At 37.6% G+C, this 24,792-nt stretch overlaps 1 protein-coding gene across 1 annotated transcript in view; it reads left to right on the plus strand.

Annotated features, from left to right (window-relative positions):
- Nucleotides 1-24,792, plus strand: part of SLC49A4 (solute carrier family 49 member 4) — a 76,777-nt gene that overhangs the window by 17,360 nt on the left and 34,625 nt on the right. The window contains 3 exon segments of the mRNA XM_002922578.4: nucleotides 9,063-9,328; nucleotides 16,120-16,249; nucleotides 21,412-21,520. Coding sequence (XP_002922624.3) covers nucleotides 9,063-9,328; nucleotides 16,120-16,249; nucleotides 21,412-21,520 — 505 coding nt within the window.

The raw sequence follows: 24,792 nt of genomic DNA on the forward strand, positions 1-24,792 counted from the left end.
AAAGTACCTTTGGAGAAATTGAAACAGCAAGAGAATAAGCGATTCACCAAAGATTACACGGTTAATAAATTTAGCTCAAATTAGAAACTGAGTTTTCTGATACCTAATCTATTACTCTTCACTGTGTTTTTTTATGTGCTCTCTGTAACTGGTACTTGATGTTGTTATAAGTTTATTTAGGGCCGAGACTATAATATTCATCTTTGTATTTCCTTTAGTGTCTAGCTATAGGTTCCTTGGCCACAGTAGATATTCAACAGATATTTCTAGTCGAATCATAATTAGCCCAAATTATTAAAGGATACAGAAGTGAAATCAAGTTTCTTAAAAAAAAACTACAGCAGAAGTCCCTAGAAGGCTTCTTCCTTTGTACCATCATCTCTATTTCTTCCTTCCTAACTTCCTTTTTCTTGTAATTCATAACATCCCTGACCCTTTTTTTGCCCTATATTTTCTTGGACTAAATAAAGGAAAACTATTTCTAGCACTCTGCCATTTTCAATATCCAGGAAATGGTGTAACATACCAGTTTATTCTGATGCAGGATAATTAGGAATTGGGAGAAAGTTTGTGAACCACTGGCATATTGAATCTTAGAGGTAAGTATTTTTGTGGATTCTAGATTACTTCATATTAAAAATAGGTAGAATTTAAGTTAAGAATGTTGGGCTTATAGTGAAGAAGGACCTGCTAAGTTTATAAACCAATTTTCTAGTGTTATCACCAATGCTAGTCATAATAAACTAAAGGTTTCTAAAGTAGGTCTATGTGCAGAATCAAAATATGCATGCCTTTGGATCTGAAAGCCTTGAGTTATCTTAACAGTCAATGATTTTTATTTATACTGTTATTAACAGAGAACCTTCAGAATGAGACCATGTTGGAAGAGTAGAGAGATTGGTAGACCGATTAAATGAGCTCTGATTTTGATTTCCAGTCCTGGCTTAGCCATTAGCTAGTTATATGACTTTGGAGCTCCCCGCCCCCCCCGCCATACTTTTTGGAGAAAAGAAAGTTATAAAATTATAAGTGTGATTTTAAATGTAATATTAGCCTCTCTGGAACTCAATTTTTATATTTGTAAAATGCAGAGGTGGTTATCTAGGTGAGGTTTGAAGTCTCTTCCAGCTATAAAAATTCTAATTCTAAAACATATTCCATGTAGAAAATAGTTGAGGAATCATAGGTATTTGCTCTAGGATGTCAGAAAGCAAAAGGTTAGGATACCAGAATATCATTAAATACAAACTAAAATGTCAAGTACATTAGAAAACCATGAACTGTGGATCTTCAGTTTGAACTTTAGCTATTGGCATTTGTTTGAAAAGCTATAGTATATTGAATGATATGAAATGGAATGCAGCTGTGCCCAAATGCCATACCACATGCCACTCAGGCCTCAGCCTGTGGGGCGAGGGGCGGGGGTACTGGCTGAGGGCTGAAGGTGAAGGGGCACAGGGCAAGGGCAAGACTCCTGTGAGGCTTCCATAGGTCCGTCACCTCCAGTCCCCATGCCCCCTCTCCCCTCCTCCTGCCAGGCCTACGGAAGGCTAGCAACCCCCAGCGGTACTGACACTAGTGGGCAGCACCCTGGTCTTCCTGCTCTTCCATCTAGTCCTTTTTTTTTTTTTTTTAATTCAGTTAGCCCACGTATAGTATACATCATTAGCCCACATATAATACATCATCAGTTGGTGTAGTTCTGCTACTGCTGCTGCCGCCACCAGAGAAACTCCAGGTCTTTAATATCCTCTCAGCCTGCAAGGGAAATTACCCTCTCGCCCATTTTCCCACTTCGCCTGTGGGGATGGGACAAACACAGAAGTAGGCAGAAGCTAGGTAGAAGGAAAAAAGGAAAAGGGGGAAAAGACCAGAGGGAGAAGGGGAGAGGGAGTAGACCAAGGACACAATGAGAGGAGACTGTGACGAAGAAAGAGGGCAGCACGCTGGCCCCTGGCAGGTGTGTCACAGCTTGGCCTGCAGAGTTCGAGATTTGCATTCCCTGAGCTGTGAATGTGTACTGGCCATCATCAGGTGTGAAGCAGGAGTTAGAGCCCTTGAGTTAGCGAGTCCACTTTCTGGAGAGCTTCCTTTCTGCTGCAGGGCTTACTGCCCGGGAGCTGCCTCCAATCCTAACTGCTGCCCACCCTTCCGGGGTCCACTGCACTCGAGACGGTAATAAAGCACTGGCCATGCTTTGACCACCCTCAGTGTTTGCTTGCTTGCTGGCTTGTTTGTTTTTTTAAAAAAAGCTTTAAGCTTTATTTCCAGAATATTTATTAATTACCTTGGTTTTTGTATCACTGAATTTAGATTTTTTAAAATTTATAAATGGGGGTGCCTGGGTGGTTCAGTGGGTTAAGTGTCTGCCTTCGGCTTGGGTCATGATCCCAGGGTCCTGGGTTCAAGCCCCTCATCAGGCTCCTTGCTGGGCAGGGAGTCTGCTTTTCCCTCTGCTCCTACCCCCCTGCTTTTTCTCTCATTTTCTCAAATAAATAAATAAAATCTTTTAAAAAAATAAAAATTATAAATGGAGTGGATGTGTGTGTTTAGATAACTGATTTTTTTTGTTTTGTTGGTAACTGAGAGTTTTATAGCACAAGTTAGTTGTGTATTTCAGCAACGGCCCTTCTCTGTGCTTGAATGAGTCTGTGTTCTAGTCACTAGAGTGCATCCACACTTCATGAGACACTGGCAAATTTAGAAGCCAGGCTCCTCATCTGCAATTAACTTTTACTTGCAAAACAAAACTGAAGCATATAATGATGATGCAGAAAAATTGACATTAAGTGATGGGATCTACTTCCCTTTACTGAAGATTGTGAATCACTCCTCTTGACAGTCAGCCAGATCGATAGGTGTTAATTTCTGAAAGTCAGCTTCTTTCCAGTGCTAAGAAAGGATTAGAACAATCACAGTGAGTGGCATTTAACTTTCAGTACGTGACGGCAACAGACTTTTCGATCCAGACAATTCTTTTAGGCTGGGTGTTTTTTCTTGTCACATTGCCAAGCTTACATACCTAATTTTTGTTCTAGCATTTGTTTCTAACTACTAGTATAGTCTAAATCCAAATTTCCATTTCCTCATGAGTCTCAACTTCATCTTCAGTATTCTACTGAAACTGCTTCTACTCAAATCATGAATGACCCTCCTTATTGACGAATCCAGTGGTTACATTTTAGTTACCAAATGATCTTTGTATGAGACTTGACACTATCAACCATTCACTCCCCTCTTCTCAAAACCCTTCTCTCTGCTATGGTACCACTCCTTCTTTCTTTCTTTTTCTCTTTCTTTCTTTCTTTCTTTCTTTCTTTCTTTCTTTCTTTCTCTGTAATTGCTCCTTCTCAATTGTCTTTCTAGACTCCTCTTCCTCTATTTAAAAAATATTGTTATTTTCCAGTGTTTTTTCCCTAACCTCAAGATGTATCTCTTAGCTCAGACCTCTTTGTTTAGCTTCTGACCTACATTCAACCACTTATTTTACATTTTTATGGAGTTATGGATGCTTTCGCAATATGCAGTCATTCACCTAGCCACATCTGTTGTATGGCTGAGAATGGTCTTCCAAACCGTCCCCTGTTCCATATCCCCACTGTTGTTGTTGCCAGTACTGCCAGAGGGTCCTTGCCTAGACTCAGTGCCTGAGAGTATCGCACTCTGGCTTTCCTTCAGTTTTACTGTTCCCAATATGCTGAGGAGTCTGTAGGGCCAAGGAGATGTGCCCACCCTGCTTATCATGTCTAGCTACACAGGACCCCAGATATCCCTGCAACAGGCCTTTTTCTCAGGTCTGTTCTTCTAAGAGTGGACCACATATCTGGTGTGTACTCTCCGAGCTCAACGGGTTGCCAAGGGGCAAGGTTTGGAAGGCAGGAGAGCTTGGAGGCAGACCTTCAGGTCCCCGTGCGTACATGCAATGATGATGTAGACCAGAGCTAGAGGTCAGAAGAGAGGGAGGATATGCAAGGTCCTCCATTAGTACTCTAATCACTGGCCCCACAAGGATTAAGGGCGGGATTAATTATTGCCTCATTTTTCTTTATATTCCTGGTACATGCTGATAGGTGATGTTTCAACTACCCCTAAGGACTCTAAGGGCAAGGGCTTAGTACATGTTTGTCGAATAAGTTAAATAACACACCTTGTACTGAATAATTTATAATTATTTCATCTCCTTTATTGTCATTATAAAGAGTTTATTGTAATATTTGTATGATTTTAGTCTTATGCCCCTTTTTTTTTCAGAAAAAAAATACCTCTAATTTTGTATTACCATTAAATGGGAAAACTAGATTTTAGATACAAAATTGAATTTTATTTTTAAATATATTTTTACAAGTTAATTTCATAAAATAGGGTCAGTTAATAGGTAACAGAAAACAGGGTCAGGCAAACATGAAAATCTTGATATTGCAGGACAGTAGTTCTTATAACTAGTTATATTAGTAACTGCCACACCCTGAAGGACTGTAGAATCCAAGTATGAGAAAGAGCAAGACTATGTTCTGGAAAACGTAAAGATAATGGGAAGAGAGGAACCGGGTTTCCCTGCCAGGCTTCCCATGAATTCAGGGGGGATCCCCAAGATCCTATGGGTCCAGTTCCACTACTGACTCTGTGTGTGAGAAGTATGTTTGTGCATGATGACTTTTAATGCAAAATGTACATAATCATTAGAATAATTTTTAAATACCAAATCAGCATGTTTTAATTCACAAGCTGATTTTTCATTATGGTAATTCCTGTTTTAGGTTGGCCTCCCAAGTTCAGTGACCTTGTGGACTTAGAACCCATATGAAATGTCCCTAGTGCTGATATACCTGCTTTTTGTACTTTTATCACAAGCTCACACATTCTGTGACTCACGTTTGCTGCTTAAAAAATAGTCTGTTCAGGACGCCTGGGTGGCTCAGTCAGTTGAGCCTCTGCCTTCGGCTCAGGTCATGATCTCGGGGTCCTGGGATCAAGCCCTGTCTCAGGGTCCTTGCTCAGCGGGAAGCCTGCTTCTCCCTCTGCCTGCCTCTCCCCCTGCTTGTGCTCTCTCTCTCTCTGTCAAATAAATAAATAAAATCTTTAAAAAAAAATAGTCTATTCGTGATTCCACTGAGAGGTAACACATAGTTAAGCCATGGCAATAATTTGAGTTTTGTGCCTTAATCCTTTTAGGATTCATAATGTTTTATCGTGTTTTGTTTTGTTGATAGTTTGTTTCTTCTGTGTTTGCTTTCTTTTCTTAACATTTTTAGGCATAATAAAATTATTCATTACAGCCCTTCTCCTCCTAGATGAGATGGGTCTTTCAGGAACACCTCATTAAAGGTATTAAATATCAAAGCAGTTCCTGTCTGCGCCATCATGCACTGTCTGTTGTGCCATCACGGATCATGAATAAAACCACTCAGTGATAATTGTTTGAAGAGTATTTCTGTGATGAAATTGCTATGTTACAGCTGGGGATCCACTGGTGTTTGGAGTAGGGATTTGGTTTCATAAACAGTTTAAATTGTTTTTGTCATCTAGAAAAAAGTTCCCCTTTCACAAGATTTTAAAATGTCTTCAGTCTTAATTTAGTAGTAGTAATGATTCTTGGAGCTCTTTTTGCCTTCACAGTAAGTTTTCCAACATTTACAAAGATTTGAGCAGACCTAACTCACATATTTCACTTCCCACTCACACCTCTACAGTAGGGCCCTACCTCTCTCCCATATGCCTGTTTAAAAAACTTTTTCTAAGTCTCTTAAGGTGGCAATTATTAAATAAAGGGGGGAGTTGGTCTCCTCATGGTGATTGAATAGCAAAATGGGGGCAAAAAGTAGTATCACATATATGTCACATCAACTGTTCCTTCCCTTTCCTCTACCTCCGAGACAGAAGAGGTTGATTTGCCTGCCTCTTTCTTGGGTATGCTTGTTGGACTTCCGGCTTCTCTTCTCCTTCAAGGCTACTCTTGAATGAGAATGTGTATGTTGGGGGTGGAGGGAGCAATGGGAGAAGAGGGTTTGGTTGGCAAGGAACAGGATAGAGTACTAAATAGAATACTGAGAAAAGATGAGCAAGAGAACAAATGGAATAGAAGCAAGAAACTACCCTTCACCAACCCTTGCAATTAACGCCACAGAGTATTAGGACCGGAAGGAACGTAGTGCTCCTGTAATTTGAGTAGTTTAACCTAACAGATACTCAGTGAATGGATATTGAATTTAGACAAATCTCATTTTGCGGGAGAAGAAATGGAATCCCACAAAGATATATTGCCCAGAACCATTCAACTAGTTAGTTGCAGAGCTGGACTAGAACCCAAGTCCTCTAATTCCTCAACCACTTTTCTATTAGAAGATATTATAGACGTAAAGGACCTATATCCTAGAAACTATAGATCACTTTTGAAAGATACTGAGGAAGACATAAAAAGATGGGAAAATATTCCATGCTCATGGATTGGAAGAATTAACATAGTTAAAATGTCCATACTACCCAGAGCAATCTACACTTTCAATGCTATCCCGATCAAAATACCGAGGACATTTTTCAAAGAACTGGAACAAATAGTCCTTAAATTTGTATGGAACCAGAAAAGGCCCAGAATCTCCAAGGAACTGTTGAAAAGGAAAAACAAAGCTGGGGGCATCACAATGCCGGATTTCGAGCTGTACTACAAAGCTGTGATCACAAAGACAGCATGGTACTGGCACAAAAACAGACACATCGACCAATGGAACAGAATAGAGAACCCAGAAATGGACCCTCGGCTCTTTGGGCAACTAATCTTTGATAAAGCAGGAAAAAACATCCGGTGGAAAAAAGACAGTCTCTTCAATAAATGGTGCTGGGAAAATTGGACAGCTACATGCAAAAGAATGAAACTTGACCACTCTCTCACACCATACACAAAAATAAACTCCAAATGGATGAAAGACCTCAATGTGAGACAGGAATCCATCAAAATTCTAGAGGAGAACATAGGCAACAACTTCTATGACATCGGCCAGAGCAACCTTTTTCACGACACATCTCCAAAGGCAAGAGAAATAAAAGATAAAATGAACTTATGGGACTTTATCAGGATAAAGAGCTTCTGCACAGCCAAGGAAACAGTCAAAAAAACTAAGAGACAGCCCACGGAATGGGAGAATATATTTGCAAAGGACACCACAGATAAAGGACTGGTATCCAAGATCTACAAAGAACTTCTCAAACTCAATACACGAGAAACAAATAAACAAATCATAAAATGGGCAGAAGATATGAACAGACACTTTTCCAATGAAGACATACAAATGGCTAACAGACACATGAAAAAATGTTCAAAATCATTAGCCATCAGGGAAATTCAAATCAAAACCACACTGAGATACCACCTTACGCCAGTTAGAATGGCAAAGATAGACAAGGCAAGAAACAACAATTGTTGGAGAGGATGTGGAGAAAGGGGATCCCTCCTACATTGTTGGTGGGAATGCAAGTTGGTACAGCCACTCTGGAAAACAGTGTGGAGGTCCCTTAAAAAGTTAAAAATTGAACTACCCTATGACCCAGCCATTGCACTACTGGGTGTTTACCCCAAAGATACAGACGTAGTAAAGAGAAGGGCCATATGCACCCCAATGTTCATAGCTGCATTGTCCACAATAGCCAAATCATGGAAGGAGCCGAGATGCCCTTCAACAGATGACTGGATTAAGAAGCTGTGGTCCATATATACAATGGAATATTACTCAGCTATCAGAAAGAACGAATTCTCAACATTTGCTGCAACATGGACGGCACTGGAGGAGATAATGCTAAGTGAAATAAGTCAAGCAGAGAAAGACAATTATCATATGATTTCTCTCATCTATGGAACATAAGAACTAGGAGGATCGGTAGGGGAAGAAAGGGATAAAGAAAAGGGGGGTAATCAGAAGGGGGAATGAAACATGAGAGACTATGGACTATGAGAAACAAACTGAAGACTTCAGAGGGGAGGGGGTGGGGGAATGGGATAGACTGGTGATGGGTAGTAAGGAGGGCACGTATTGCATGGTGCACTGGGTGTTATACGCAACTAATGAAGCATCAAACTTTACATCGGAATCTGGGGATGTACTGTATGGTGATTAACATAATATAATAAAATAAAATTTTTAAAAAAAAGAAGATATTATAATGATGGTTTTCTTTTCTTTATTCTTTTTTTTATTCCTGTCACCTGGCAGAGCAGGCATGAAATGTTTTATATCATTTTATTATGATTTCTTTGATCATGATAAATGCAATGTCTAATCCCCATCATATACTTTCCCCACCCTTCATGCGCTGCCCCTCTGGGAACCATCAGTTTGTTCTCTATAGCTAAGAGTCTGTTTCTTGGTTTGTCTCTCTCTTTTTTTTTTTTCTTCCTTTGCTCATTTGTTTCTTAAATTCCACATAAGAGTGAAATTACATGGTATTTGTCTTTCTCGGACCGGCTTATTTCACTTAGCATAATACTCTCTAGCTACATCCACGTCACTGCAAGTGGCAGGATTTCATTCTTTTTATGCTGAATACTATTCCATTGTACTTTTTTAAATATCATTTTATTTTAAGACATGTTGAGCTCAACCATATTATTAGTTTGAATGGCTGGTGGCACTTACTAAGTCTGTTTATAAGAGGCAATCTAGTAGAAAGAAAATGGATTTTGGAGTCAACCAGGGTCCAGGTCTCTGCTTTCCCATTAGCACTTGGGCAAGTACCTTAATCTTCCCAGAAAAACAGAGCCTTTAACATCTCAACAAATAAAGATAATAATAGCTACCGCATAGGGTTTTTGTAATGAATGAAACAAGCTTATTTGGAGTATTTAGTTTGGTATGTGGCATAAATCAGAGGCTTCAATAAATGAATAAGGGGTAACTGTTACTGTGTTTGGTCTCCCTCATGGGGAGTCGACATGCTTTACCTTGCAGCCATGTCCTGTTTTTTACAGACATGTATCCTTAATGCCAGAGTTAAACTGCAGTTTGGCTAACAGCTTCTTGCATAGAAATATCTGCTTCAACTGCCTCACAGCCTTCTAATTTTTTTAATTCCAGACTAATCCATGGAGGACAGTTGTTAAATGGATTGGCAGGTCCCACGGTAATGAATGCAGCTCCGTTCCTCTCTACGACGTGGTTTTCTGCAGATGAACGGGCCACCGCCACAGCCATTGCATCAATGCTCAGTTATCTTGGTGGAGCATGCGCGTTTTTAGTTGGGCCACTTGTTGTCCCAGCCCCCAATGGGACGTCGCCTCTTCTTGCTTCAGAGACGAGCAGGACCCACATTAAAGATCTCATAGAGACTGTATTATATGCAGGTATTTTGAAGTTTATTTTGTTCCCCCTCTACTTTATCTTTATCCCAGTCCTCTTTACTCCACCCTCTATATCAGATCACTTCTTATGAAATCCAAAATATACATATGCACATGTGTGCTTTTCTTGTCATGGAACATGGAGATGCCTATTTAAAACTTATCCTTTCTAGGAAGTTATTAGGTTTAAAATGTATTATTGCTGCATGGAAGTTTATTTCTCAATTTTACTCTTCCCATCCATTTACAACTAAGCACCATAGAACACATTGTCTAGTGTCTTTTCTAGATATCTGATCAGAGTAGAAAACTAAATGTCATGATTCACAATAGGTATTTGTTAACCATCTATTGGTAGCTGTTAAGCCCATTTTCTCCCTTGCAATTTCCCCTCTCCTCTCTGACCTGGTAAACCCGTGTCACCCACGGTTTATTCTTCTTTTCATTCCCTATCCTCTCTATGTTTAGTTTGTTCTTCTCTTCACTCCCTATCCTCTCTCTGCTTAGTCTGTTAATAAGGGCTATTGACCCTTCCAAAACATTTTCTTGGTCCTTTCTCTTTATTGCTAGGGTGAAGCCCTACTCCACACTTACATTATAGTCTCTTACAGACCCCTCCGCCCCGTATACCTGTTTGTTATTTCCTTCTACATTCAGAAAACTCTTTATAAGTTTTTGGGTATACTAGCACTGTGCTAAGTGCTGGGAATTGGTAAGATCACTGAGAAGACTGTTAACATAGTAATAGATATCCAGAGCTTGAGAGACCTAACTTGCCTGAGTTTGGAGAGAAGTTGAAGAGTTGGGGAAGGCTTCACCAAAAATGTGATAATTAAAGTTAAGAATTTCATAGGAGTTCACCAACTGTTCAAATGAGGTAGGACATTCCACATAGAAGGAATAGCCACTGCAAGGGCAGATATGGTATGAGAGAGCTCAGTATGTCCAAAGAACTGCACATAATTTCATATGGCTAACGTAGTGTAAATATGTATGTGTGGGTGTAGGTAACAAGTGGCAGAAAATGAGGCTGGAAAGATACAGGACCATATTATGATGAACTTTCTATTAATTTATTCACTTATTCGTTGAACACATATATTTTGACCTCCTATGTATCTGTTCCCGTGCTAGGCACTGAGGTGGACATGGTTCCGACTTTCACAGAACTTAAGAGTTTCCCAAAGGAACAGACTGGTGAACAGTTGTAAAACAGGGTGGTAAGTGCTGTAACCAAAGGCTGACGGTTGCTCTGAAACCTCAGGAGGAGCACCTAGGTTAGATTTGGGAGGTCAAGTAGAGCCTCCTGGAGACACAGCATCTAAGGTGGAGCCTGAGGGATGAGAGGAAGTTAGCCAAATACAGTGGGCAGGAGGAAGAACATACTAGAAAGAGAGGGGGCCGTGGAGGAGAAGCCTTGTAATGGATGAGAGCCTGGTATAGTCAGGCAACTCAGAGCCCAGAGTGGCTTAAACCTGGTTTAAGGTTTAAGGTTCACTACTTTCCTGGTGAAAGTAGTGACAGATATGTTTAGCTAGAGAGGTAAGCCAGGCTTACCTGGCTTACAAGACTTGTAAGCAGGGCTAATGGGTTTGAAATTCACCATATTGTAGGCAAAGGCCACACTCCGAAGAATTTTACCCTAGAGAATTATACAGTGAGATTTACATTTCTAAATATGTTTTAGAGGGAATATAGCAAAAGCAGAGGCTGTGGCATATATAAAGCATTTGACCCCTCCCCCCCTTAGACAACTCCTTTTAAAGAAAAAAAACTGAGGGGCACCTGGCTGGCTCAGTTGGTATAGTGTGCAACTCTTGATCTTGGTGTTGTGAGTTCAAGCCCCATGTTGGGTGTAGAGATTACTTAAAAATAAAATCTTTAAAAAATAAATAAGTTTTTGTTTAAAAAAAAGAAAAGAAAAATGAAATTTAAAAGTAGTAAGTAAAACTGAAAGCAGTGTCACATAAATTTTAAACTTTATTTTGGTCACATCATTCTTTTTATTGAAAACTTAACAATAATCGTGTCTTTTAAATGGCTGGATTTTAGGCACTGTTCGGCAGTATTAATGGTCTTCATCCTTCTGGTTCCTGGTTCCAATGAATCCAAAGCCTCTACTCAGAGCTTCCTAGTATTGCTTCAGTGCTTACATATTTGCCAGTCTGCTTTCCTGAAATATTGTCCCATGACCCTTATTCCATTAAAAATATTTTGCTAGAATTGCCACATTAAAAGATTAATGACTCTTAAATTATTTCAAAGGCATCATAAGAAAAGTAAACAACAGACCCACAAATCCTGGCAAACCAATTCTAACAACATATAAAAAAGGATTGTATGTTGTAACCAAATGAGATTTATTCCTAGGATGCAAGGTTGGTTTAACATGTAAGACTCAACTAACATATGTATCAGTAGAATAAAGGAGAAAAAACATGTGATCATCCTGACGGAGGCGGGGGGTGGGGGGGGAGCATTAACAAATCCAATGCCCTCGCAAGATAAAAACACTCAACAAATTAGTTGGTAGGAGCTCCCTCAACCTAACAAAAGGTGTCTATGAAAAACCCACAGAAAAGATCATATTTAATGGTCAAAGACTAAAGGCATTCCCCCTGAAATCAGGAATAAGACGAGGATGCCTACTTTTGCTATGTCTAGTTAATATTGTGCTGGAGGTTCTAATCAGGATCACTAAGTAAGAAAAAGAAAGAAAAGGCCTATAGATCGCAAAAAAAAGTAAGACTATTTCTATTGAAAATAGCTTGATCTTTTTTTTTTTTTAAGATTTTATTTATTCATCTGACAGAGATAGAGACAGCCAGCAAGAGAGGGAACACAAGCAGGGGGACTGGGAGAGGAAGAAGCAGGCTCATAGCGGAGGAGCCCGATGTGGGGCTTGATCTCATAACGCCAGGATCACGCCCTGAGCCGAAGGCAGACGCTTAACCGCTGTGCCACCCAGGCGCCCCGAAAATAGCTTGATCTTGATAGAAAATCCTCTGAAATCCACCACAAAACTACCAGATCTAACAAGTTCAGCAGGAATGAACAAGTTCATCCTAAAAACACAAATTTTAGGTGCAAGAAAATGTGTTGTATTTCTATACATTAACAATGAACAATCCAAACATGAAATTAGGAAGATAGTTCAATTTATAATAGCCTCAAAAAGAAAATATTTAGGAATAAATTTAACAAAATAAATATAAAACTTGTGTTCTGAAAACCATAAAACACTGTTGAAAGAAGTCCCAGAAGACCTAAAGAAATGGAGACATCCCATATTCGTGAGTTGGAGAGTTTAATATTGTGAATATGGTAATATTCCCCAAATTGATCAACACATTCAGTACAATCCATCTACCTTTGTTGCAGAAATTGACAAGCTGATCCCCCTCCAAATTAAATTAAATAAATAAATAAAAAGAAATTGACAAACTGATCCCAAAATTTATATGGAAATGCAAGGCACTCAGAATAGCCAAAACAGTCTTAAAAAAGAACAAAGCTGGAGAATTCACACTTCCCAGTTTTAAAACTTACTACAAACTCAACTTCACTAATTAAGACAGCAGGGTATTGGCATAAGGATGACACAACTCAATGGAACAGAAGTGAGATTCCAAAAAATGAACCATTACATTTACACTCAATTGACTTTTCATAAGAATACCAAGACAATTCGGGGTGCCTGGCTGGCTCAGTTAGAAGAGCATGCAACTCTTGATCTTGGGGTCATGAGTTCGAGCCCCACATGGGGTATAGAGATGACTTAAATAAAACCTAAAAAAATGAGTACCTTGGGGCGCCTGGGTGGCGCAGTTGTTAAGCGTCTGCCTTCGGCTCGGGGCATGATCCCAGCATTCTGGGCTTGAGCCCCACATCAGGCTCCTGCGCTGGAAGCCTGCTTCTTCCTCTCCCACTCCCCCTGCTTGTGTTCCCTCTCTCGCTGGCTGTTTCTCTCTGTCAAATTAATAAATAAAACCTTTTAAAAAAAATGAGTACCAAGGTAATTCAATAGAGAAAGAATAGTATTTTCAACAAATGTTGCTAGGATGTAATTATGCANCCATTATGCAAAAGAATCTGTTTGAACCCCTTCCTTACATCATACGTAAAAATTAACTCAAAATGGATTATAAACTTAATGTAAGAGCTAAAACTAAAANAATTATGCAAAAGAATCTGTTTGAATCCCTTCCTTACATCATACGTAAAAATTAACTCAAAATGGATTATAAACTTAATGTAAGAGCTAAAACTAAAAAAAACTCTTAGAAGAAAACATAGGAGTAAATCTTTGTGACCTTGGATTAGGTGTGAAATCTTAAAAGCACAAAAGAAAAAACAGATAACTGGATTTCATCAAAATTAAAAACTTTCATGTTTCAAAGGACACCCATCAACAAAGGGAGAGGACAGCTCACTCTGGGAATGGGAGAAAATTGTCGCAAATCATATATCTGATAAAAGACTTATATCCAGAATATATAAAGAACTCTTACAACTCAACAACAAAAAGACCAACCAAATTAGAAAATGGGCAAAGGACTCAAATTTCTCCATAGAAGATATACATATGGCCAACAAGCTCATGAAGAATGCTTGTCATCATTAGTCATTAGGGAAATACAAATTAAAACCATAATGAGATACACTTCACATCCAGTAGGATAGCTATAACCAATAAAATGGGATGAGGTGCCTGGCTGGCTCAATTGGTAGAGCATGTGACTCTTGAACTCAGGCTCTTGTGTTCAAACCCCACATTGGGTGTTGAGATTACTTAAGAAAATAATATCTTTCAGGGGGCACCTGGGTGTCTCAGTCAGTTAGGCATCTGACTCTTGGTTTTAGCTCAGGTCATGGTCCCAGGGTTGTAAGATTGAGCCCCACATTGGGTTCCACAAAGGAGCAGAGCCTGCTGGAAATTCTCTCTCCCTTTCCATCTCCCTTTTCCCCTCCCCCTACTCGTGCTCTCGTGCACACACACTCTCTCTCTCAAATAAATAAATCTTTAAAAAATAAAAACCTTTTTTTTAAAAATGGGAAATAAATATTGGTGAACAAGTGGAGAATTTTTATTCTTCATACATTGTTAGTAGGGAAATAAAATGGCACGACCACTTTGGTTCTTCAAAGTGTTAAACATATATTATCATATGACCCACCAATCACATTTCTAGGTATATACCCAAGTGCAGTAAAAACACATCCGTGCAAAAATTTATACACAAATGTCCATAGTAGCATCATTCATAATAGCCAAAGATGGAAACAATCTAAATATCTATCAACTTAAGTGGATAAAAGATGTGTTTATCCATTCAATGGAATATTATTTGGCAAGAGAAGAGAATAAAATTACTGATACATGCTGCTCCAACATAGTTGAACCTTGAAAACATTACACTGAGTGAAAGTTGCAGGTCACAAAGACCACATCTGATTCCATTAATATGAGATGTCCATTATACTCAAATCCAGGGAGACTGAAAGATTAGGGAGTGGTTGCCTGGGGCTGTGAGATTTGGGGGTGGGGGATGGGTAATGAGTACAGAGTTTCTTTTTGGGACAGTGGAAAAGTCCTAAAATTGATTGTGGTGGTGGTTGCACAATTCTGTGAGTATACTAAAATCATTGAATTGTGCACTTCAAATGTGTGGATTGTATATTGTGCAAATTATCTCTCTGAAGCTGTTTACAAAAACGCCAATAGAGAGAATACAAACAAGGTAATCCCAGAAGAAGAAATACAGATGGCCAATAAGTATATGGAAGATGCTCATTCATTGTTGTTAATTAGAAGATCTGTAAATTAAAACAGTTCATTAACTTCTTATTGCTCCTCAGACTGACAAAGAACAAAGACATTATCCATGTCTAAATGTCTTACAGGAATATTGTACCTTTTGCTAAGAATATAGCCCTAGAATTAGAATTAAAATTATCCAACTGAGTGGACTCTGGAAATCACTTAGTCCAGTCCCTTTATTGACAACAAAGAATAAAGGATTCATTCAAATTAAAAGTTAATTAATGGCATAGGCAGGTCTCTATTCCAAGTTTCCTAACTTTCCTTTTGGGAGTCATGCTTTTCTACTAAATTGGACACAACAAAAGTTGTGACTTACAAGTGCCAGAACTCCGGAGGGAATGATCAGAACTCCTACGATCTTTTTCTTATTAATGGTACCAAATTAAGATTGGATGTTCATTTTACTTCCAATTGTTTAGTATTCTACAATAGCTAGTCTTTTTAATCATTAAATTTTGCTTTCTTTTTCTTGTTATTTTTGGATGCATTCCTGTTTTGTTCAGATTCTCCATACAGCATATAAATTGAGTCTGTGATACACTGTGCTTTGGAATATCCAATCATTGATCAAATCAACCTCCTATCCTATTACTACAGTTTCTGTATCATATATTTTCTTTCTGAGTACCATGCTTATTAGACAATCATCTTAGATCTGCTTCAAAATCTTATACTACAATACTCTTGGTTTTTAATGTTTTTTCCTTCGAGTAACATTTGCTTCTGCCTCAGTGTTTCCGTCTATGTAGTGTGTACCATAGTATGGCTTCTTACGTATGAGCTGCTGAAATTTATATCTTTACGTATCTGTTTTTTTCACAAGACTGAACTAATTTTGCTAGGTACTATATTTTGCTTATCTTTTTATGCCTAGAGCTTAGTTAACGATTTGTTAGATAAATACTTGAGACACTGAACTTTCTATGTTGTCTGGTTAACATTTTATTCTTTTTTTCTCCCCTGCCCCCAGAATTTGGAGTTGTCTGCTTACTGTTTTCTGCAACACTAGCTTATTTCCCACCCCGGCCTCCACTTCCTCCCAGTGTTGCTGCGGCTAGTCAGCGGCTGAGTTATCGGCGGAGCTTTTGTAGATTATTAAGGTAAATACACTTTGAATCACTGAGTGGTTTTGACTAGCACCTTTAAGATAATTTCACATTTATTTAAGGTAACTTAGGATGGTAATTTTTCAGCAACCCATTAGTCAGGTTGCAAATAATTGATAAAATACTGATTAAATATTTTAGAGGGGTTTCCTATCAGAAATCTATTTTTAAGATTTATTTATTTGAGAGAAAGAGAGCATGCACGCGCAGTGGCAAAGAGAGGGAATCCCAGGCAGACTGCACACAGAGTGTGGAGCCCACTGTGGGGCTAGATCTCAAGACCCATGAGATCATGACTTGAGCTGAAAGCAAGAGTCATACGCTTAACTGACTGAGCTACTCAGGCACCCCTATCAGAAATCTATTTTTAAAAATCACCCAAAACGGGGCACCTGGGTGGCTCAGTCAGTTAAGCATCTGCCTTTGGCTCAGGTCACTGGGATCGAGCCCCACCTTGCGTTGGGCTCCCTGCTCAGTGGGGAGTCTGCTTGTCCCTCTCCCTCTGCCCCCACCCTGCTCATGCTCACGCTTTCTCTCAAATAAATAAATAAAATCTTAAAAATAAAAAAAAATAAAAATGATTTTCTTTCTGTATAGGAATCCAAACCATTTTATAGGTGGCCAAAGTGATAACTCAGATTTGTGAAAAAATTTTTGAAAAATGTTTATTGCACATTTAATTCTGATTTTGGATAACTAATTTTTTTATTCCTTTTTGACTGATGAGAAGAAACCTCCTGTAAAATTTACCATGCATTTGTTGAACATGTCCTTTAATATTATCCACTAAATTGTCTTAAAATTTTTCTTTGCACAGCATTCATTTTGCTCTACTGCAGCACATTGCAGTTGCCACTCATTGTGAAATTTGCAACATATTTTCTTCTGCTCTCTTATTTTTTCCTTCATAAAATATTCAAATAAGCAAATTACAAAGTTTCATCCGTGTAGAAAAAAAAATAATGAGAACTGAGTCTGTTCATTGACACCAAGATCAGTGACAAGTTGTAATACTAGAAACAACGCATGCTACACCTGGCACATTCCAGTAATATCTTACCCAATGTAGAAGTTAAAGTGAAATATAAGTCCTACCAAAAAAATAAAGTTGTGGTTAATGGGGAAGTACTTTGCACTGCTTCTGTTTTTGAATTTGGTTTAAATTAATTACAATGAAATAAAATGAAACCTTTAGTTCCTCAGTGTGCGAAGAATACTAGCCACATTTCAGATGTTCAAAAGCCACATTGCCTGGTGGCTACCACGTTAGTAAGGCTGTGTCACGTTGTTTTTCAAACTTTGGTTCAGAGCCAACTAAGTCAGTAGGCAGACCACCTTTAAAAAAAAAAAAAAGTAGGACGAAATAAGCTAGAATGGAAATATTATTATATCACATGTAGTAAGGGTACATATATTTTGTGAGACTTTTGTTTCAAAATATACGTATGTATATGTGGGGAGATCACAAAGTGAAAATATGCTTGGAGTATAGCAAAAAGTTTTTAAAAATCACATCTCTGCAGCACATAGAATATTGCCTTCCACATAATAGGCAAATAAAAATATTCATTAAATTGAATGGTGACCAGTGGTGCATATGTGTAAGATGACAGTTTAAAATGATGGGTTTTTTTTTAATGTTGTTTAAGTTTTTTCCCTATGCAGCACCAGAGTTTAGTTAGCAGTCAGGAGAGGTAGATTTGGTCATATTATGCCAGACTAATAATTTGGACTAGTCTGTGGAAAATAAGGAGTCACTGAGGGATTTTAAGCTAAGGAGTTGTGTAAAAAATTGTTCTGACAAGGAAAAACAACGTAAAATTATCACTCTGACCACAATATATACCCTGGTTTGCTTCTAATTACTCTATAGTCAAGATCTTTATTCTCTGTTAAAACCATAAAGTGTAAGATCTTTCCCTTTCACCAATGCCTAACATTCCTTCATTTCTTCCATTATTTGTTAAGTCTGCAGCATTGCCTCTAGGGGAGGGCTCTCCAGGGGAGTTCTTTGGACCTGCCATGCCCCATCCCCCTAGCCTATCATGTAGTTTTCCCTGGCCCTTCCAAGGATGCCTGAAGTCACTACTTTGTGGATTAATCAGAATAACTGCTTCTCTAGATTCTAATTCCATTGTTTGGGGAAACAAAAAAATCATTGTTTATGCTCCAAAGTTTTCACCACCATTATATATTTATTATCTCTCTAAAATAAATAAATAAATCTTTAGGGACACCTGGGTGGCTCATTCGGTTAAGTGTCTGTCTTCTGGCTCAGGTCATGATCCTGGAGTCCTAGGATCAAGCCCCGCCTCAGTGGGAAGCCCGCTTCTCCCTCTCTCTCTCTGCCGCTCCCCCTCCTTGTGCACTCGCTCGCTGTCTCTGAAATAAATAAAAATCTTTAAAAAAAAATTAAAGAATAAATCTTTAAAAATAATAATGATAAATTTCAAATATCTATTCCCATTCTGTCATCTACCTACAAATTTTGTCCATGGATTCCTTAATTATTAATTTTCTGGTTTTATCTTTTACATTGAGGTATTCAACCCACCTAGAATCTTCCTTAGTATATGATGTTAACTAATGATGCAGAAGTTTTGTGGGGTTTTTTCCGTAAAAGAAACTAGCACTATTTACTGAACAATCATTAGCAGGTTGTTAGCCCTCTGTTCTCCATTGTGCTTATTCTTCAGCCATTCGTGTACCATTTTTTATTTCGGCCATGCAATTTGTCTTGATAAGGGCCTCCTTTTTCTTTTTTTTTTTTTAAAGTTAAGTTAGCTTTCCAAGGACTTTTATTTTTCTATATAAACTTTAGAGCATATTTAAGTTTCTAAAAAATTCAACTAGAACGTTAATAGGGATTATATTGAATTTATTGATTAATTTGAGGTGAATTGACTATATAGACTGTCTCTCCATCTATTTAGATCATTTTCTATGCCCTTAATTAGTTTAAAGTTTGCTTTTTCTTTCCCCCCATAGAGATCTTGGGCTTTCCTAGCTATTGTTAATGGTATGTAATTTTTATTACATTTTTTAAATTAAACTTTTTTTGTGTGAAATAATTATAGATTCACATGCAGTTGTAGGAAATAATACAGAAGGATAACATGGGCTCTTTACCCAGTTTCCCCTAGTGATAACATCTTACAAAACTGTTGTACAATATCACTACCAGAAGATTAACATTGATAGTCAAGATACAGAACATTTCCATCATCACAAGGATCCCATTTTTTGTCCTTTTGTAGCCACATCTACTTCCCTCCTGCTCTGCTTCTTAACCCCTAGCAAACACTGATCTGTTCTCCATTACTATAATGTCGCTTCAAGAATGTTATGTAAATGGAATCATATAGTACATACATTTTGAGATTGGCTTAAAAAAAAGAGAGGCGGGGGAAGCAAACCAGAAAACAGACTCTTAACTATAGAGAACAAACTGAGGGTTGCTGGAGGGGAGGTGGGCATGGCATGGGTTAAATGGATGATGGGTTATGGAGGGCACTTTTAGTGATGAGCACTGGGTGTTGTGTGTAAGTGTTGAATCACCAAATTTGTCACCTGAAACTAATATTACACTGTTAACTGGAATTTAAATAAAAACTTGAAAAAAAAAAAAAAGCATAATTCTCTGGAGAGTCTACCAGGTGGTTTTGTGTTTCAGTAGTTACTCCTTTTTATTGCCAAATAGTATTCCATGGTGTGGATGTACAGTTTGTTTAACTGTTCACCTGTTGAGGGACATCTGTGTCGATTCTAGAGGGTTTCTGGCCATGACAAATAAACATTTATATGCAGGTTTTTGTGGGAACATAAGTTTTCATTTCTCTGGGATAAATCCCAGGAGTGCAATTGCCATTGTATGGTAGTTGCATATTAAGTTTGTTTTTTTTTTTTTTCTTAAACCTGCCAAGCCATTTTCCAGAATGGCTGTACCATTTTTCATCACCACAAGCATCTGGTGTCTGTGCATCTTCACCAGACTTTGGTGTTACCACTGTGTTGTTGTTTTAGCCATTTTGATAGTGTGTAGGAAAGTACGATCTCTAGGGGGCAACTGGCATCATCTGTTGAAGTCACAAATCCACATACTCTCTTGACGTGGCAGTTGCACTTCTAGAAGTCAGTTCCCCAAATGTACTAGTGCACGTGTGAAATGACTGTAGGAACAAAAGAATACAATTTTATATATAAAATGTAATATATATATATCGTGTATATACCATATGTAATAAAAAATACAAATCTCTCAGCGAGGGCTGGTTAAATTATGATATAGCAACATAATGGAGTACAATGCACCTCTAAGAAAGAATGAGGAAGCTCTTTATTGACTATGGAAGAGGTCTAAGACTTATTAGTTAAAAAAGTAAAATTCAGCAAATGGTTGTAATATACTACCATTTATGTAAAAAGATTGGGTAAAGAATATATATATATACACACACACAGAGTACATATATTAATATGCACACGTCTATAATATACGTACAAATTTCTGTAATAAGAATATATTCTTACACACACACACATTTGTACATATACATAAGCTTGTATATTTTGAAATGTTTATGGGAAGTTGCCTAAGAAAGTGCTAACACTGGTAATTGTGGGAAGAGGGGAATAGGGTAGGGATGTGTTTTCCCCATATTTTTAAACTTTTTGGTTTTGAGCCGTTTGCCTTGTATTGCCTATTAAAATCTTTGACTAATGCAAATTTTAATAGCAATAAAACAAAAGTTAAAACTGCTCTCTGAAAATAGTAAAACTAGCAAATTATGTATTTCTTTTTAAGCTTTGATTTTTTTTCCCCTCCACTTCATTCATAAGGAGAAATGATAATTTATCCTTTCACATAAGAGCTTTTTTTTAACTGAACCTCCCTATTCATTCTATGAAATAATGTTGGTAATTCATCTATATAATAAACATTGACAACTTTAAACAATACGAACAAGAAGGATTTTTATAAAAACAAAAAAATTTAAAGAACTTTGAATTTATTATGAAACTGACAAACATTTTCTATTTCTGATTCTGGTGTTCCAGTTTCCAAACTGGAAAGGACTTACATTTTTCATGAGTAAGAATTTAAAATCAAGATTTTTGAATCTGTAGTAATATTTTCTTTTACTTCTCTTTTACAGCAACATGAGATTTTTGATGATTGCTTTAGCATATGCCATACCACTTGGTGTATTTGCTGGTTGGTCTGGAGTTCTGGACTTAATTTTAACACCAGTGCATGTCAGCCAAGTAAGCATTTTATTTTTATATAAGCTGTAGGTATTTTTAGTTCATTTAAATTATAAATATTGTCTGCATGTTCTTGGTTTAAGCTTCAAGGCCTGGGTAAAATATTATCTGATATCATTGTTGCAAAAGCAAGATCCTTAGGAAATAGTTAAAAATAATGATTTTCTTCCTGGATTTTGTTAACAGCAATGAATTTTACATTTATTTGGCTGCTATTAATGATGCTAATAAACAGAAAAATAAAGAAGGAAAATCTTCATTTTGTTGACTCCATCCTGGTCTTGCTTCATACTTTATAAAGAAGATTAAGATCCCATTATCAAATATGTGGTTACTTTGTCATGTAATTTCTCACTTTCTCTCTAGTCTCAGAATAAAGTATCTCATTTCTTTAAAAATGACCATTTCACCTATATGCTTCCGGCCATGTATTCCTTCTCCTCACTTCCAGGTGGCATGATGGAAAGGAGTAGAGGGCTTTAAAGGGGCAAACGGAAGGAATTCAGCGCGCTGGTATGCCATTCTGTTGTATGAATGAGCAACAATTTGTGCATTCTACTTTTGGTGAACATTTGGATTGTTTACAGTTTTGACTGTCACCAACAATGCTGTAGGAATGTTCTCATACACTCTTGATGCACCTCTATACACATTTCTGTTTGGATATATAGCTAGGAATAGAATTACTGGTTATAGTATATGCCTGGTTTGATAGATGATGCCAACTTCCCCCAAAGCGGTTGTGTCAGTTTATAGTCCTACCAGCAGGACATGAAATTTCTCATTGCTCCACATCTTTACCAACGCTTGGCAATGTTAGTCTTTTTAAAGTTAGAAATGCTGGTGGCTGTGCAGTTAAATGCCATTATAGTGGTATCTTTTTAAGTGTTTGTTGGACATTTGAATATCCTTTTTTGTGACACACCTGTTCAAGTCTCTTGCCTACTATTGGGCTACTTTTTTCTTGCTGATTGTAAAGAAGAGAGCTGTGCAGACGGGGTCTCCCCAGAAGACTGTGTGGGGTCTTCAGCAAGTCTTGGCTGAGAAATGGAATGCACATATAAAGGGCAGAGCTACCAGAGGCTTAACAGAAAGACTGCTAGGAGGTGTAAAGCAGAACGAATACAGTAGAGGGCAAGCAGTGCTGGGCTCAGCCGGAACGGTAAGACCTCCTTAACACCTTGTTAATACCTGGGCTGCTTTTGAGACACAAGAATCTAGGCCAAAATTAGAATCAAGGACCATGTCCTAGGTAAAACAAGGCCTGTTCTATTTAGACCCACCCATCACAAGCCCTGACAAAAATCTGCAGAGGAGACAGTTTGGAGATTGAGTCCTACCAAGTGAGGAGGGCTTGGGAAACACTTTGGTTTCTACTTACCTACCTTAGTAAACACAGAATTAAGCCTATACAAGTTCAAGGTGATTAGTTATTAATTGAACTGCCTACTAACACAAAACACAAAAATCAACCAGTTTAGAGAAAGATAAAAGGATTCAGAATCTTTATGTTGTATCATCCATGGCATGTACCATACTGTTAAAAAAAAAAAAATTAGACAGGAAATGTGACCCGTATTTACAAAGAGGAAGTATTGAATAGAAACCAACTCGGAAATAGTGTACATGTTGGATGTAGCAGAGACCATAATGCAGAGAGAGGGAGAGAAATCTTTGCTTACTCGAAGTTCATTAATATATATATTAATATATGTATAAAATATATATAAAATATATATATATAAAATATATATATATAATATACCATATATACCATATTGGGCAGCAGATACAGAACAGTTCTGTCATCATAGAAAGCACCGTTGGACAGTGCTATTCTAGAAGCTTTATCATTATTCTTGTCACATTTAAACCTAGAATTGAATTTTGTGCTTGTTTTAAGGTAGAAATTCAGTTTCTTTTTTCCCATATAGGTATCCATTAACCTAGTATCAGTTTTTTTTTTAAAGATGATGCTTTTCTCATTGCTCTCTAGTTCATCTTTGTCATAATGAAGTGCCCTTGTGTGCAGAGATGTGTTTCTAAACTACTTTTTTCCCTCTAGTCTATTTGCCTGTCTTTGTGCTGATACCAAAGTGTTTCAAGGTGTTTTAGTGTTATAATAAATTTTGCTTTTTGTAGAATAAATATGCCCCTTTATTGGGATTTTGGCTAGAATTTTTTAAATCTATAAATCAGTTTAAGAATTAACTTCTTTGTAATTAAGTTCCTTGTAAATCATATATTTATTAATATATTCCGATATGTTATCCTGTAGAACTACATTGTCTGGTACAGTAGCTACTAGCCACTCGTGGCTATTTAATTTGAAATTTAAATTAGTTGAGGGCGCCTGGGTGCCTCAGTTAGTTAAGCGTCTGCCTTTGGCTCAGGTCATGATCCCTGGGTCCTGGGATAGAGCCCCACGTCGGTCTTCCTGCTCAGTGGGGAGTCTGCTTCTCCCTCTGACCCTCCCCCTGCTCGTGCGGGCTCTCTCTCTCTCAAATAAATAAAATCTTTTTTTAAAAAAAGAAATTTAAATTAGTTGAAGTAAAATAAAAATTAACTTCTTTAGGTTCTATTTTCTCTAATTTCCTTTGGAGACTCTGTATGTTATACCTTCATACTATATTCCCTACGTCTCTTAATCTCTTTTCTGAATTTTCTGTCCTTTTGCCTTTCTCTGCTTCAGACTGGATGTATCATCTAGCCTTTCTTCCAACTCACTATTTCAGTTTTCATCTCTATTATTTTGTTAAACTCATCTCTGAGTTGTTAATTTCAATTATATTCTTAAGTTATATAATTTTTATTTGATTCTTTTTCATAGTTTCCACATTTCTGTAGAAGTGCTTGATCTTTTACTTTTTTGAATTATTAAAAGTAGTTGCTTAAAATCTCATAATTATTTTATCTGGATCCCCTGTGGGTCTGTTTATATTTTTGGTATTCATTTATGTTTTCTTATCTCCCAAGGTTTCTTATCTCCTTATGAGGTGTGCCTTTATTTTCAACTGAGTACCAGACAGAGTATATAAAAAGTTGTAGAGCTCATTTAAGCGTCAAGATGATGTTATTTAACCCCAGAAAGATCTATGTTTTTTCTTACAGGAGTCTAGGAATCATTTACTCCAGTTTCAGGAATTGTGATTACTTAAAGCTGGGTTTTAGTCCCACAGAATACTGTTCTATTTCCAGTGTATAGTACTCTTAGGTATAGTCCTTCAAAGTCACCATCTAAAAGCTGAGGTTTAGGGGCACCTGGGTGGCTC

Source organism: Ailuropoda melanoleuca, chromosome 1 (assembly GCF_002007445.2).
Source record: "Ailuropoda melanoleuca isolate Jingjing chromosome 1, ASM200744v2, whole genome shotgun sequence".
In the NCBI taxonomy this organism is placed as follows: Eukaryota; Metazoa; Chordata; class Mammalia; order Carnivora; family Ursidae; genus Ailuropoda; species Ailuropoda melanoleuca.